At 48.4% G+C, this 14428-nt stretch overlaps 1 protein-coding gene across 3 annotated transcripts in view; it reads left to right on the top strand.

The window, feature by feature from the left end:
* The window catches only part of LOC138735676 (FYN-binding protein 1-like), a 181813-nt gene that overhangs the window by 131045 nt on the left and 36340 nt on the right, over nucleotides 1-14428 (top strand). For 2 of the 3 annotated variants that reach the window (XM_069883876.1, XM_069883866.1), the window contains exons 12-13: nucleotides 580-720; nucleotides 10866-10894. In XM_069883876.1, the coding sequence (XP_069739977.1) occupies nucleotides 580-720; nucleotides 10866-10894 (170 nt within the window). The remainder of the gene's footprint in view (nucleotides 1-579; nucleotides 721-10865; nucleotides 10895-14428) is intronic. The other variant, XM_069883884.1, reaches the window with a different exon arrangement.

The following is a 14428-nucleotide window of genomic DNA, read 5'->3' as shown; positions in this document are numbered from 1 at the left end:
TAGGGTGAATGATGGCCCATGAGAAGAAGGCTGATATCAGTGATCCATTGGACATCCACCAGTACAGGACGTGGCTTCTGAATGTGGTCACAAGGATAGTGGCATGACCCAAAGATGGAAGAAACACAACAGTAAATGAAATTTCATCCTTGTGTGCTGAATGCCAACACACCGAGTTAGCAATGCACAAGGACAGATATTAGTCTGACTGGTTATGAACTTTCCTTACACGAAAGGGACTGCAATCAAGATCAAACACATAAGTGTGTCGATGCTGCGATTATGGTAAAGAATCAGAAATGCTGGATGAACTCAGCAGATCTCTCTGTGTCCATAGGAGCTAAAGATATGTTATTGATGTTTCGGGCCTGCCTTTTTTACAGGAGACCTAATGAGTTGCTCCAGCATTTCTGTGGTGTCAAGCTATTGAGTCCGTTAGAAGTTGAGATTCTTATTGTAAAATCAAAGTCTGGGCCTTTTTTTTTCACTGACAGTGCAATGGGAGTGGTCAGGTTTTTAGGTTCTCAGCGTGGCAGGCAGAGTTTGTTAACCAATGTTAATGCCCTGCATACTTTGAAGCCCTGTGTCACAGGATGCATCAAAGCCAGGGCCCTGGTCCTGGGGACTCTTGAAGAAGAAGAAGAAGGTGGAGACAGATGTTAAAGACAAAAAGGCGAAAGAGAATGAAGTTCAGGGTGAAAACGGTGAACGCCAGCTCCCGTAAGATTCCAAATAGCCAGATCCCAGCTTACTAATAATTCCATCTGGTACTAATATGTTGGAGGGTATTTGCTAACTGCATTGAGAGCTCTAAGTTGGAATTGACTTATTGATTAACAGCACCAGTTACTCACTGTGCAGACTGATGATAACCCAATCAAAAAATTAAATTAGGGGAATCTACAAAGAAAATGTCCAGTTTCTGTCCAATCTTTAGCCCTTTAGTTTTCTTGCTTGCTACTTAAGTTATCCCTCACTCAAACAACCTCCATCAATCATTTGGACTAATTGATGTCTGATCTCAAGGTTCAACGTTCATTTATTGTCATTTTAATAATATAAAAAAAATATAATGTACATGATATACTTTAACTTCAGTCACAAAGAGTCACCGTGAGCATTTTCTGGTACTGTGTGGCGCTATCGAGCAGAAAAGCAGACACAAATCATAAAGGCTGCTCAACAGGCTTTATTCCACATAAACTTCCACAGAGCTGGTTGTGAGAGTAGCTGTGCTGGCTCAGAGACTGACGTCGAAGAGCCCGATGTGGCTTATATCCCGGAGGGTGATTGGCAGCCGACCGGGTGTTACCTTGTCCTCAGGTGCTCTTCTACAGGTACACAGGTCGCCCCCTGCAGTCGGCCAGTGGTGTATCACCACAGGTACACAGGTCGCCCCCTGCAGTCGCCCAGTGATGTATCACCACATTCACCCACTTCTTTAAAATTGTCCTGGGGGAAGTTTACATTCCATGTTCTACAAAGCCCCAAACATATATATATTAATTACAAGTTTAGACGTTCCGTCGGCCGTCGGAGTCTCTGTGACCATAACAGGGTTGACTCCTGGTCAAAGGTTGGCGAGGGTAAGTGGGGGCTAGTCGGGGTGGGCAGTGGCGGGGGTCGGAGCGGCTGGTGTGGTGAAGCACAGTGGGGTGGCCAGGGCGGCCGGAGTTGAAGTGTGTGTGTGAAGCATTGGATGGGTGGGAGGGCGGGTTCGTCCCTCACAGTTGGAGTGAGTCCGGGGTACCTGGGGTGGGAAACGCGCAATAGCCCAGCGAGGTCTTGGGTGTCCCACAGATGTCAGGGGTCGGGGGAGTGCGTCGGGCTGGCGTGGTCCTCAGTTAAGTGTTCTTGTGCTGTGGTGGCTGTTCCCACTGGTGTCAGGTATCAGGTTGAGACGGTGTCCTTCCTGCAGCTGCTGAACCTAACGTAGGCATAGTTATGGTTTACACGTAGGAGGAACACCTGCTCGACCAGGGGTTCGGCCTTGTGGGCCCTCGTATGTCTAGGCAGGAGCACTAGTCCTGGGGACATGAGCCATGCTGGGAGTTATGTTCCCATCTGGGGAACAAAAACAGGCGTTCATCAGGGGTGTTGTTGGTAGCCATGCACAAGAGTGACCTGATGGCATGGAGCATCTCGGGGAGGGAGTCCTGCCAGTACTCTATGGACCACCCCTTAGACTTAAGGACCAGGAGGACTGCCTTCCAGATCACCTCATTTTCACGCACCACCTGTCCATTACCTCTCGGGTTGTAACTAGTCGTGCGACTAGTTGCGATGCCCCTTGCTGTCAGGTCCTGGTGCAGTTCCTCACTCATGAAGCTCGAACCCCGGTCACTGTAGATAAACGTGGACTGTAGATAAATGTGGTGAAGATCTGCATCAGTGCCTGATGACGGTAGCTGTAGAGGTGTCTGGGCATGGGATGGCGCAAGGGAAGCAGGAGTACTCATCTATGATCGGGAGGAAATAGCCATTCCAATTTGTGGAAGGCAGAGGGCCCTTGAAGTCTATGCTGAGGCGCTCGAAGGGCCAGGTGGCCTAGACAATGTGGGTCTGGGGCAGGCGGAAGAAAAGGGGCTTGCATTCTGTGCAAATCTGGCATGCCTCAAGCCATGGTCCTGACATACCTGATGGTGTATGGGAGGTTCTGGGACTTGATAAAATAGTATAAGCAGGTGACGCCCGGGTGGCAGAGGGACTCGTGCAGGGCCTACAGCTGATTGTCATGGAGTGACGTACAGGTCCGGGAGAGGGCATCGGGGGAGTCATTAAACTTCCCCGGAAGGTACTGGATGTCGTAGCTGTATGTTGCCAGCTCGACTCTCCAGAGCAAGATCTTATCATTCTTGCCATGAATGCCACTGCACGCTGGTCGGTGAGGATGGTGAACCTCCTGCCGGCCAGGTAGTGGCACCAGTGGCGATCACCTGGAGCTCCTTTTCAATGGTGGAGTGCCCTAGCTTGGAGTTGTGGAGGGTCCTGGAGAAGAAGGCAACGGGGCACCCCTCCTGGTTAAGGGTAGCGGCAAGGGTATCATCGGGGGCATCGCTCTTCATCTGGAAAGGGGAGTCCTCGTCCACAGCATGCATCGTGGCGTCTGAGATATCCTGCGTGATACGCGTGAAGGCTCCCTGCGCCTTGGGTGGGAGCAGGAAACTTGTGGCCTGGGCCAGTGGACAGACCTTGTCCGAGAAGCGAGGAACCCATGTGAGTAAATAGGAGAAGAGGCCAAGGCACCTGTAGAGGGCCTTGAGCATGTGGGGAGTGGCAGCTCAATTAATGGGTGCATTTGTTCTGGATCTGGGCCAATGACACCATGTGCCACGATGTACCCCAGGATGGTGAGGCGGGTGGTGCTGAACATGCACTTCTCTTTATAGTAAGTGAGGTTCAGCTCCTCGGCTGTCCGGAGAAATCTCTCCAGGTTGGCATCGTGGTCCTGCTGGTCGTGGCCACAGATGATGATGTTATCCAGGTACGGGAAAGTCGCCCTTAACTTGTGCTGGTCTACTATGCGATCTATCTCCCGCTGGAAGACAGAGACCCTGCTTGTGACCCCAAATGGAACTTGGCAGAACTGGTAGAGCTGCCTGTCCACCTCAAAGATGGTATAAGGCTTGTCCCATGGGTGGATGGGGAGTTGGTGATAGGCCGACTTCATGTCATTCATAGGGAAGACCCGGTAGTGGGCTATCTTGTTGACCATGTCAGCTATCCTCAGTAAGGGGTAGGTGTCCAGCTGGGTGTACCGGTTGATGGTCTAGCTGTAATCCATGACCATCCTCAGTTTGATGCCCCCCTTGACGACCAGGACTTGTGCTCTCCATGGGCTGTTGCTGGGCTCTATGACACCTTCCACCAGAAGCCGCTGCACCTCTGCCCTGATGAAGTGTCTGTCCACGGTGCAATAGCGCCTACTTCTGGTGGCTATTGGCTTGCAGTCTGGCGTGAAGTGTGAGAAGAGGACAGGAGAGGCGATGTGCAGTACGGAGAGGCCGCAGGTTGGCCAGGGCTGGTTGAACAGCGTGCTGTGGAGCGTGAGTGGTGATAGGGGACCCCCGAAGGCAAGGGTGATGCTATGCAGGTGACATTGAAAGTAAGCCCAGGAGGACTGGGGCGCAGAGTTTGAACTTGATGTATGTCTCCCCCCACCCCCCCCCCTCCACAGTCAGATCAGCAGAGCAGTCCCTGAGAGTATTAATAGTTCGGTCCTGGGCGGCGAAAGCGATAGAGAAAGTGGTGGGTTGATTTTGAGTTTGAGGGAGTGGGCCACGCTCAGGTGAATAGAGCTCTCGGTGTTGCCACTGTCAATTAAGCACTTTGTTACCTACCCATTGATTTTGACGTCCATCATGGAACGCCTGAGGCTGTGAGGGGTGCCTCTGGTCAGTGTGGTGGCCACTAGGACCATCTCGGGATCCGAGTTGTCATTCCCCAATGACGGAGGCGAGTTGCAGCCAGCAGCGTCTTCTGCAGGCATGGGGTGCATCAACAGAGGTGAGTGTTGGCCGGTGGCGCTCTCTGCAGGCGTGGGGTGCAGTGAGTGGTGATTGGCAGCGTCTGGAGGCGTGGGGTGCGTCGGGTGACGGTCGGCAGCGTCCAGAGGTGTGGGGTGCGTCAGTAGGGTGGCCTGGTCAACACCCATGTTGACCACGTCGTCATCGTCATCGGTGTTGTGCTCATTGTAGGCCTGGGAGGGCCTTGGAGGCTGTGGCACCTGCACCTGCCCTGGCACAAGATGGCGGCACCACGTGGGGGTGCGTGGCAGTGGCATGGCTGGTCTTCCTCCCCGGCTGCGCTGGTTGCGCCGGAGGAAGTGATGTCACGTCATTGTAGTCCGCGGACATGGTGTCTTAGTGGGGTGGTGCTGGAAGCTCAAGGGTTGGTATAGGCACTTGGCATGCATGTGGCAATCGTTGCCGGTAAGGCTGGAAGTAGGGCTGCTGAGGTTGGGGAGGCTGGAAGTTGCTGAAGGGGCATTTGCTTCGCCTGGCAATCGCATGTGGCCAGGACCAGGTGGGGGGGGGGGGGCTGGTCGTAGAGGCCCACTGAGCTGCCAGCAGGCTTTGAAAGACATACTTTAGCGAAATGGCCTTTCTTGCCACATCTTGAGCAGTATTGACTTCTGGCCAGGCAGTTTTGGCACGATCATCGATCTGACCCATAGTACTTACAGCAATGTTCTCGGTCACCGTCTGGTTTTGGGCCAAAGCTGTTGTCTGTGCTGACCACGTGGAGACCTGGGGAAGCCTGGAGTCGAAGGCTTCGGTCTGCAGGACTGCTGCCTCCTGGGTTTGGTCTACCTCCACTATTTTGGCCACGGAGTAGATATTGTCCTCCAGCAGCTTCTGCCTGACGGCTCTCGAGTGTAGACCCCGGACGCAGGCATCCTTGATCAACCTTTCACCCCGGGTTCTGCCAAGTATGGTCGGACTAACTCACATAGGGCTCCCAGGTAGAACTTGGCTGTCTCTGCGGGCAGCTGGGCATGAATACTCAGAAGGTACCTTGCGAAGACCACGTTTGTGGGAGGTTTGTACATGGTTTCTAGGGTGTTCATTGCTTCAGAGTACTCGGTGCAGTCTTTGAGGTCCTGAAAGGCTTGGGGACCCGGCTTCGAGTGGAGTAAGACGAGCCTTTTCCTGTCAGAGTCCAGGATGTCATTGGCGTGTGCCTCGATGATCGTTTCGACCGTGGCACTTCCAGATTTCAAAGCGTGCCTGTGCTTCCAGATGGTGTGGGTTGACTTCAAGGCTCCCAGTGCTCAGGAGCTTCTCCATTACAGCTTTAAATTTTATGTGGATTAAATTGTGATGCGCTATCGAGCAGAAAAGCAGACACAAAACATAAAGTCTGTTCAACAGGCTTTATTTTACATAAACTTCCACAGAGCTGGCTGTGAGAGTAGCTGTGCTGGCTCAGAGACTGAAGTTGAAGAGCCGGATGTGGCTTATATCCCGGAGGGTGATTGGCAGCCGACCGGTTGTTGCCTTGTCCTCCGGTGCTCTTCTACAGGTACACAAGTCGCCCCCTGCAGTCGGCCAGTGGTGTATCACCACAGGTACACAGGTCGCCCCCTGCAGTACACAGGTACTTCTAACGGTAAGAGAAAGAAGCAAAGGAGAGTCCTTATGAGTGTCCATGGATTCACCTCCAGCGCTTCCGCAGCCTCTGCAGCCGCACAGACTCCTGTTCGATTCATGGGCATTTTGAGCTCCAGGTCCAAACCTCTGATATGATCAGGAAGCCTTCAGTTCCCAAGGCATATTCAGGGACCCTTCTTGCCTTCAGCACCCTCTCAAATCCTGGCTGGCGTTGGAGAGGGTTCAGAAAAGATTTACCAGAATTATACCAGGAATGAAAGGATTAAGGGTGAGTAAATGACATACGATTAACAGCTCTTGGACTGTACTCGTTGACATACAGATGGAGAGGACCTCATAAAGGCATTGTGAATGGTGAAAGGCCTGGACAGAGTAGATGTGGCAGGGATGTTTCCCACGGTAGAGGATTCTAGGATAAGGGGCATACTTTCAGGATAAAAGTCTGTCAATTTAAAGTAGAGATGCGGAAAAATTTCTTCAGTCAGAGGGTCTTGAGTCTGTGGAACTTATTGCCACAGGCGGCTGTGGAAGCGAAGCTGTTGGGCATATTTAAGGCAGAGATTGACAAATTTTTGATTAGTCAGGGAGAAAACCAGGGAGTGGGGCTGAGTGGGGGGGTGGGGGCAAATAGATCAGCTCATGATTAGAATGGCGGAGCAGACTCGATGGGCCTACTTCTGTATCTACATCTTGTGATCTATGCCCCTCATAATCTGAGTTGTACAAGAACATCAGATGCTGTGGTCAATGCCAATGCACAAACGAATATTGCATTCAGGTCAAACTCAGCAGATCATACAGCATCCATAGAAAGTAACGGGAAACCACAATTTAGGCCCCTTTGTCAGGGGTCCTCAGAATCTTACACACCTTTATTAAATCGTTCTTCCTATGTTACAACAAAGAGAAAAGCCCTAGCTCTGTCAATCCTGCTTCGTAAGACACATTTTCCAATCCCGGCAACATTCAAGTGAATCTCCTCTGCACCCTCTCTAAAGCTTCCACATCCTTCCTGTAATGAGGTGAACAGAACTAAATGCAAATTTTAAATTGAGTCGAAATTTAAATGTACAATACGGTAACTGGCCCTTCCGGCCCACAAGTCTATGGCCACCCCCCCCCCACCCCCGCATAGCCCCATTAACCTACAGCCCCCAGTACATTTTGAAGGGTCAGAGGAAACCCACGCAGGCACGGGGGAGAACGTACAAGCTCCTTATGGACAGTGCCGGATTTGAACCGGGGTCACTTGCGTTGTAAAAGCGTCGCACTAGCCACTGCACTAAATCCGCCACCCTTGGAAGCAAGTGGCCCTTCCCTTTTCTTGTGGTTTCTGCATGGGCCCAGGAGAACTACGACCGAGCAATATGGTTCATGAAACAGGAAGTACTTTGAGTCTTCTCTAAGGTGTGACAAGGTGCAGTTGCAATTCCAGCTCCTACTCACACAGTCAAGCACTGCCATCTGCTGGATGAATAAAGGTTATCTTGTCACAGGGAACCAAGAAGTCTCCAGATGCTGGACAATTGGAACAGCACACAAGGGGACAGCATAGCAGTTAATGCAACACTGTTACAGCGCCATCGATCAGGACTGGAAATTGAATCCCGCACTGTCTATAAGGGAATTGGTACGTTCTCCCTGTGTCTGCGCGGGTTTTCCTCAGGGGCTCCAGTTTCCTCCCACTCTTCAAAAACGATTGGGGGGGGTCAGTTGGGTGTAAATGGATGGCATGGCCTCATGGGCCAAAATGACCACATGTCCAGCCCACCCGGCTTGGGCTTTCAGCAGGAGGGTGTAGACGCCGCAGAGCCCAGCACGTTCCAGGATTTCCGTGTCAGGACTTTGTCCTGCCACCTGATGTGGAGGAGTCTGTGGAGACAGCTCAGGTGAAAGTGGTTGAGCTGTTTGGCATCCTATGGCATAGGTGCTCTGTGGTTAGTAAGGTTTACTTAAGGTAGTATTTGAGTGGAAAGAAAAGGTTGAGAACCATTGTCCGAGAACCATAGGAAACAACCTTTCCACATCTACTCTGTCTGGGCCTTTGAGCGTTCAAAATGCTTCAATGAGGTCCCCCTTCATACGTCTGAACTCCAAGGAGTCCAGTCCAAGAGCCATCAAATGCTGCTCATGTGCTGATCTCTTCATTCCAGGAATCATTCTTTTAAATTTTATCTGAACCCTCTCCAGCACACTGTTTCTTAAATATAAGGAGCCCAAAACTGTACCCCATACTTCAAGGCACATTAAACGGCAGATGTTGGAATCTAGAGCAAAACACAATCTGGTGGGTGGAGCTGCACCCATGGGAGTAAGAGAGTGGTTGACCCAAAACTATCGGTGAAGGGTTCCAACCTGTAACGTTGGCCGTGCTTTTGATTCTATTGGTGATGTTCGATCTGCTGAATTCCTCCGGCAAGTTGTTGAACTGGCACAAACCTGCTCAAAAGCCTGCAACCAAAATCCTGGTCATGGCATGGAAACAGGCCGTTCAGCTCATCTTTCCCACACTGACCAAGATATCCCGCCCGCACGAGACCCGCCCTCAAAACCCATCCTATCCATCCAATTTTTTTTTCTCTACATATCAAAATAGTGCTTGCCTCAACCACTTCCTCGGGCACCCACACCATCTGCATAAAGATATTACCCTTCAGGTTCCTGTTAAGTCTTTGCATCCCTTCCCCACCACCACCCCCCCTCCACCCCCACACATACACACACACACCTTAAATCTGTACCCTCCGGTTACCAATACTCCTCATCTGGACAAAGAATCTCTGTGTTGACACGATCTATTATGCTCATTATTTTGTTCACCCCTCATCCTCTTGCACTCCAAGCAATAAATCCCCAGCCTGCTCAACCTCTCCCTGGAGATTAGGCCTCCGAGTCCTGGCAACATCCTCATAAATCTTCTCTGCTGTCTCTCCAGCTTGACACCATCTTTCCTGTTTCAAGGCATGGATGACGAGAATTAACTTTAGATGCCTGAAAATTGAAAGAAAGACTTTCATGAATATACCTTATATTATCATTCACGTTTCATCCATTATTGATTTTGGAGTCCAATGTCGGCAAATGTGAGGTTATCCACTTTGGGTGGAAGAATGGAAGATCAGAATATTATTTAAATGGCAAGTGATTGCAGTCTCCTTCCGTGCAGAAGGACCTGGGAGTGTTTGTGCATGAATTGCAAAAGGTTGGTTTGCAGGTGCAACAGGTTATCAAGAAGGCAAATGGAATCTTGGCTTTCATTGCTGGAGGGATTGAGTTTTGTAGCAGGGAGGTTATGCTGCAACTGTATGAAGTACTGATGAGGGCGCATCTGGAGTACTGTGTGCAGATATGGTCTTTTTACTTGTGGAAGGATGCACTGGCTTTGGAGATGGTGCAGAGGAAGATCACCAGGTTGATTCCAGAGATGAGGGGGATTGGCCTATAAGGAGAGATTGAATCGTCTGGGAATGTACTCACTGGAATTTAGATTGGGAGGGGATCTTATGAAATTATGAAAGGCATAGATAAGTTGTTTCCAATGGTGGGGGAGACCAGAACTATAGGACATAGCCTCAAGATTCAAGTTAGTGTGGTGGCACACATCTCTCGTAGTAAACCGGCCCCCGCTTGTATCACCGCGCTGGCAACTACTAACTCTGAAACACACCACAGGACGCTGAGGGGTTTCAGTTGAACTGATTTATTCAAACTTAGCATGAGCCCTTTAAGGGCAACATAAGCTCCACCCCGCAATGGCATTGATGTCATCACGTTCGCCCAAGGCGCGCGCTGTGGCCTAAGCCACAAGGCGCTGAGATACCCCCAATGGTGCCATCTTCACGCAGCTGCCCCGCTGGCACGATGATACAAGCGAGGGCCAGTTCGCCATGAGAGATGTGTGCCACGACAGTAGTAGATTTAGGACGGAGATGAGGAGGAACTGCTTTCCCCAGAGGGTGGTGAATCTGTAGAATTCGCTGCCCAATGAAGCACTGGAGGTAACGACCGAAAACATATTTAAGACAAGGTTGGATAGATTTTTACATAGCCGGCGAATTAAGGGATATGGGAAAAGGCAGGTAGGTGGAGATGAGCCGATCATCAGATCAGCCGTGACCACATTGAATGGCAGAGCAGCCTCAATGGGCCGGATGGCCAACTCCTGCTCCTGCTTCTTATGTTATTGTTCTGGTCTTGGCATTTACCTGGATTTCAAGTTCAAGTGCAAGTTCATTACCATTGGACTGTACGTATACAACCATATGAAACAGTGTCTCTAAACTACGGTTCACTCACATAGACACGTGATACACAGATACATAGATACATAAGAATATAGTATTGTACAAGTATTTTGGATGAATTTACTTGTTTAATTGTAAAAGATCCAAGGTTGTTGGGTAACGTTTTTGAATCTCACAGCCTGTGGGAAGAAGCTTTTTCCCAGCTAATTTTGACTCTCCTGTTAAATTACCCTCAAAATTGTAAGAGAAATGCTGTTTCATCCATTGTCGGGCAGAGCTCAAATCTCTGCATCACTTTAAAAGGTACAATTACTCTGACTAGGTTTGTATGCGTTCCATGTCTGTTCTGCTAACCGTTATTAACCTAAACAAAACTTGTCTCATCAGTGTCTAATGATTTTAATGGATTTTCTTTTTGCCCCTCTCACTCTCCATGGATTCTGTAAAGTCCTGGTTACTGCTACACTTGGCTGTGGACTAAATTTCTGTGCTTTTCTATTTTTCCAAGGTCCATCCCTCCACCAGAGTCTGCTGCAGGTAAGAGAATTTGCCACATGACACTTGTCTTCATGGGAATTTAAGGAGTTGGGGAACTCCAACAGGTCCCCGATTGCTTCACTACCAGCCCAGTCACAAACTTCGCTGTGAATTGTGAATGCTGCAGCCCAGCGTTACGGGGCCCAGGATGGGGCGAAATGTGAATTGTGAATGCTGCAGCCCAGCGTTACGGGGCCCAGGATGGGGCGAAATGTGAATTGTGAATGCTGCAGCCCAGCGTTACGGGGCCCAGGAGGGGGCGAAATGTGAATTGTGAATGCTGCAGCCCAGCGTTACGGGGCCCAGGAGGGGCCTTTCTCTGCCACACGGAATTCTTGGAGGGCAGGTCTGCTATCGCTTTTTCCCATGGTCTTTATAAATTGTGCGCGAAAGCGCTACTAACTTTCCCACCCTGTAAAAATGATCCGCTATTGCTATTTATTGTTAGCACTTTCCCACGGTCCCTTATAAAGGTCTATATAGGTCGGCACAACCACGACAGGGGCTGTACATAAAGCTTAATTATGTTGTAATTAGGCATGATTAATTATGTCCAAATATAAGATGATAATCAAGATGATCAAGATTTAGGGCAGGTCCACCATGGCTTGATGCGTCATGGCATCACTGGTAGAAGGTAGGACACTCCTATCCTCAGGGATGGCTCGTGGCGCATATGAGAGTGTGCAGTGTCCCAGTTAAGAGTGGCCAAGTGTGAACAGCAAAAACGCCAATCCTAACCGGGACACCAAACGGCCGATCTACTGGGATGCAAGTATAAAAAGGGCTACTGAAGGAACAATTTGATGATTGATCCTGGTGTTCTCACAAACCAAAAGACGTAGGAGACCCATTGAGTCTGCCCCACCATTTAATAATTTTCGTTAAATGATCCATTTCCCCACTCAGCCCCACTGCCCAGCCTTCTCCCCATAACCTATGATGCCCTGGCTAAACAAGAACCTGCCAACCTCTGCCTCAAATACACCCAATGACCCAGCCTCCACAACTGTCTTCTTGGCAGCAAATTCCTCTGCATCCGCTAAAGAAGTTCCTCCGCATCTCTTTTGAAAGTGGCCACTCTTCAATCCTGAGCCTGTGTCCCCTTGTCCCAGACTCTCCCACCATGGGAAGCAACCTTTCTACATCTCCTCTGTCCATGCCTTTCAACATTCAAAATGTTTCAATGAGATCCCCCCTCATTCCGACAAATGCAGGCCAAGAGCTGTCAAACGTTTTTCATATGATAACCCTTTCATTCCTGGAATCATCCTTGTCAAGTTTATTGTCGTCTGCTTGCACAAGCACAATGTGATGAAACAGCATTCTCCGGTCCTCAGTGCAAAACATGCAGACACACAACCAGACATCACACACCTACAGGCAAATAATACATATGCAGGACATGTATTTGATCTATAAAAATACATAAATGAATAATGTTTTGTACAAATGAGAGTCTCTGATGGTCAGTGTGAGCAGTTTCTTTGGTTCCTTTGGGGATGTCACAATATTCCCATCACTTGCCCCAGTCTAATCAAAAGCGGAAATAAAAAAGATAAATCTGTCTGAAGAGAAGTAGACCTTGGGGAGTAGTGGTTTTTGCAAAGTCAGCCAACTATATCACTCCTGATACCATCTGATTCTTGTACAGTAGCCTGCAGCATTTGAGGAACATGTGGCTGGTAATTCTGTGGTTTCTCTGCGGTAAAACATCTTTTCTCAGAACCTTCATCAATGAGCCAAGGCATTCAGTGTGACATGCAGTTTTACTTTGGGAACCTCTCTTGAACACACAAAAAAACTGCAAAATTGTAATTACTTCACATTCTAATATGACAAATAATATCATATTTTATAATGTATATAGATATGTTTTTGAAGGAGATAGATTGTGGGAGTTTCGTGTAGGTCACAAAAAAACACAAACACTTCACAAAACAGATCTCATTTAAAATGCAGGAGCTTTGCTGAAAGTGTGTCATGCAGGCACTGGGAACCTTTGCAAAGACAATAAAACAACGAGGTTGCTTTGCTAAAGAATTTCAAAAGCAGGTGTAAATAGATTATAGTTTTGAAAGCCACAGATGAACAGGCTCAGAAGTTTGGGTCCGGTGCCGCATTTTGTCTGCTTGCAGTTTGCTGTTCTAAGAAGGTCATGTGGTTTTGCAAGCAGAAAGAGAGAGAAGAGATCAAACAGGTTTTCTCTAAGAGAGAGAGAGAGAGAGAGCTGGTTTCTGCAGTCATGGCAAGCTGGAAGCTTGTTGAAACCCCATTTTGAAAACAGGTTGTGAGTTCTGAGTTCAGCCTGTTGAAAACTCTTGTAGTCCTTACAAGAGGAAATGGCTGGCTAGAGTGTTTCACCTGAAATAAGGGAAGCAAAAGGAACTCTGTGGTGACCTGCAGTAGAAGAGGTTATCACTTGGAAACCCTGATGGGACAAGTTTCTTCAGCAAGACACTGAAGTGGCTGATCGGAGGGAATCAGTTTGTGTGTGTCCAATGAGCATCATATCTCTCTCTGAAACCAACAAGAACCTTCCTGAGCGGTAATCAATTACCTTTAAGCTCTAGAGCTTGGTGAAAATTCATAAATGTTAAATTCTGTGCACAGTATAAAAATTGCCTGATACTGGTGAACTTGAGGAGTGAGAAGTGAGATAGGACTGTAAATCAAAGAACTTTCCTAAACTTATATACATATTACATAAATGTGCACTTAGAATTAGAAGGGGGTTAAGTTAATATTAATAAGTTAAAGTTTCATCCTGTTTTTACGTTTAAAGAAAACTAAAAGTAACTTTTGTTTAAGTTGCCATTGGGCTTGGTGAATTTCCATTGCTGCTGGGTTTTGGGGTCCCCTGGGCCCGTAACATTAAACACAAGTTTATCAGTGCAAAAATTAAACAAAATTTGAAACTGAATCTCATGGGATATAGGGACTTTAGGTTTGTTTTTCAGAGCATCTTAAAGGAAATTATAAAGATGGACTTCCACAGTTTAGACACCTGGTAGTACAGATACAAAGGAGGAAAATGTGGATGTGTGAGTACATGGAAGAATTTGTTACAAAGATCATATCTTGTAACAAAGTGGATGTTGTGCATTTGGATTTTCAGAAAGCCTTTGCTGCACTTAAGGCTATTTAACTAGATAAGAGGAAACATGCTAGTGTGGGTAGAGCATTGGCTGATGGCAGGAAGCAGAGTATTGGAATACAGGCATCATATTCTGGTTGCTAGTGGTGTACCACAGGGGACGTGTGGGGCTGCTTCGTTTTATGCTGTACATTAAGGATTTATGAAATGAATGGGCTTGCGGCCAAGTTTGTAAACGAGATAAAGGTTGGTGGAGGAGTAGGCAGTGTTGAGGAACATGGAAACTGCAGAAGGTCTGAGACAGATGAGGAGAATATGGGCAGAGAAGTGGCAAATGAAATACAATGGCAGAAAGTGGATGGTTCACAAGGATGATTCCAGGAGTCAAGGGGTTATCACGTGAGGAACATTTGACAGTTCTTCACCTGTACTCGTTC

This window comes from Narcine bancroftii, chromosome 1 (assembly GCF_036971445.1).
Source record: "Narcine bancroftii isolate sNarBan1 chromosome 1, sNarBan1.hap1, whole genome shotgun sequence".
Taxonomy (NCBI): domain Eukaryota; kingdom Metazoa; phylum Chordata; class Chondrichthyes; order Torpediniformes; family Narcinidae; genus Narcine; species Narcine bancroftii.
Note: the sequence above shows the minus strand (reverse complement) of the source record. Positions and strands in the feature narration are given on the sequence as shown.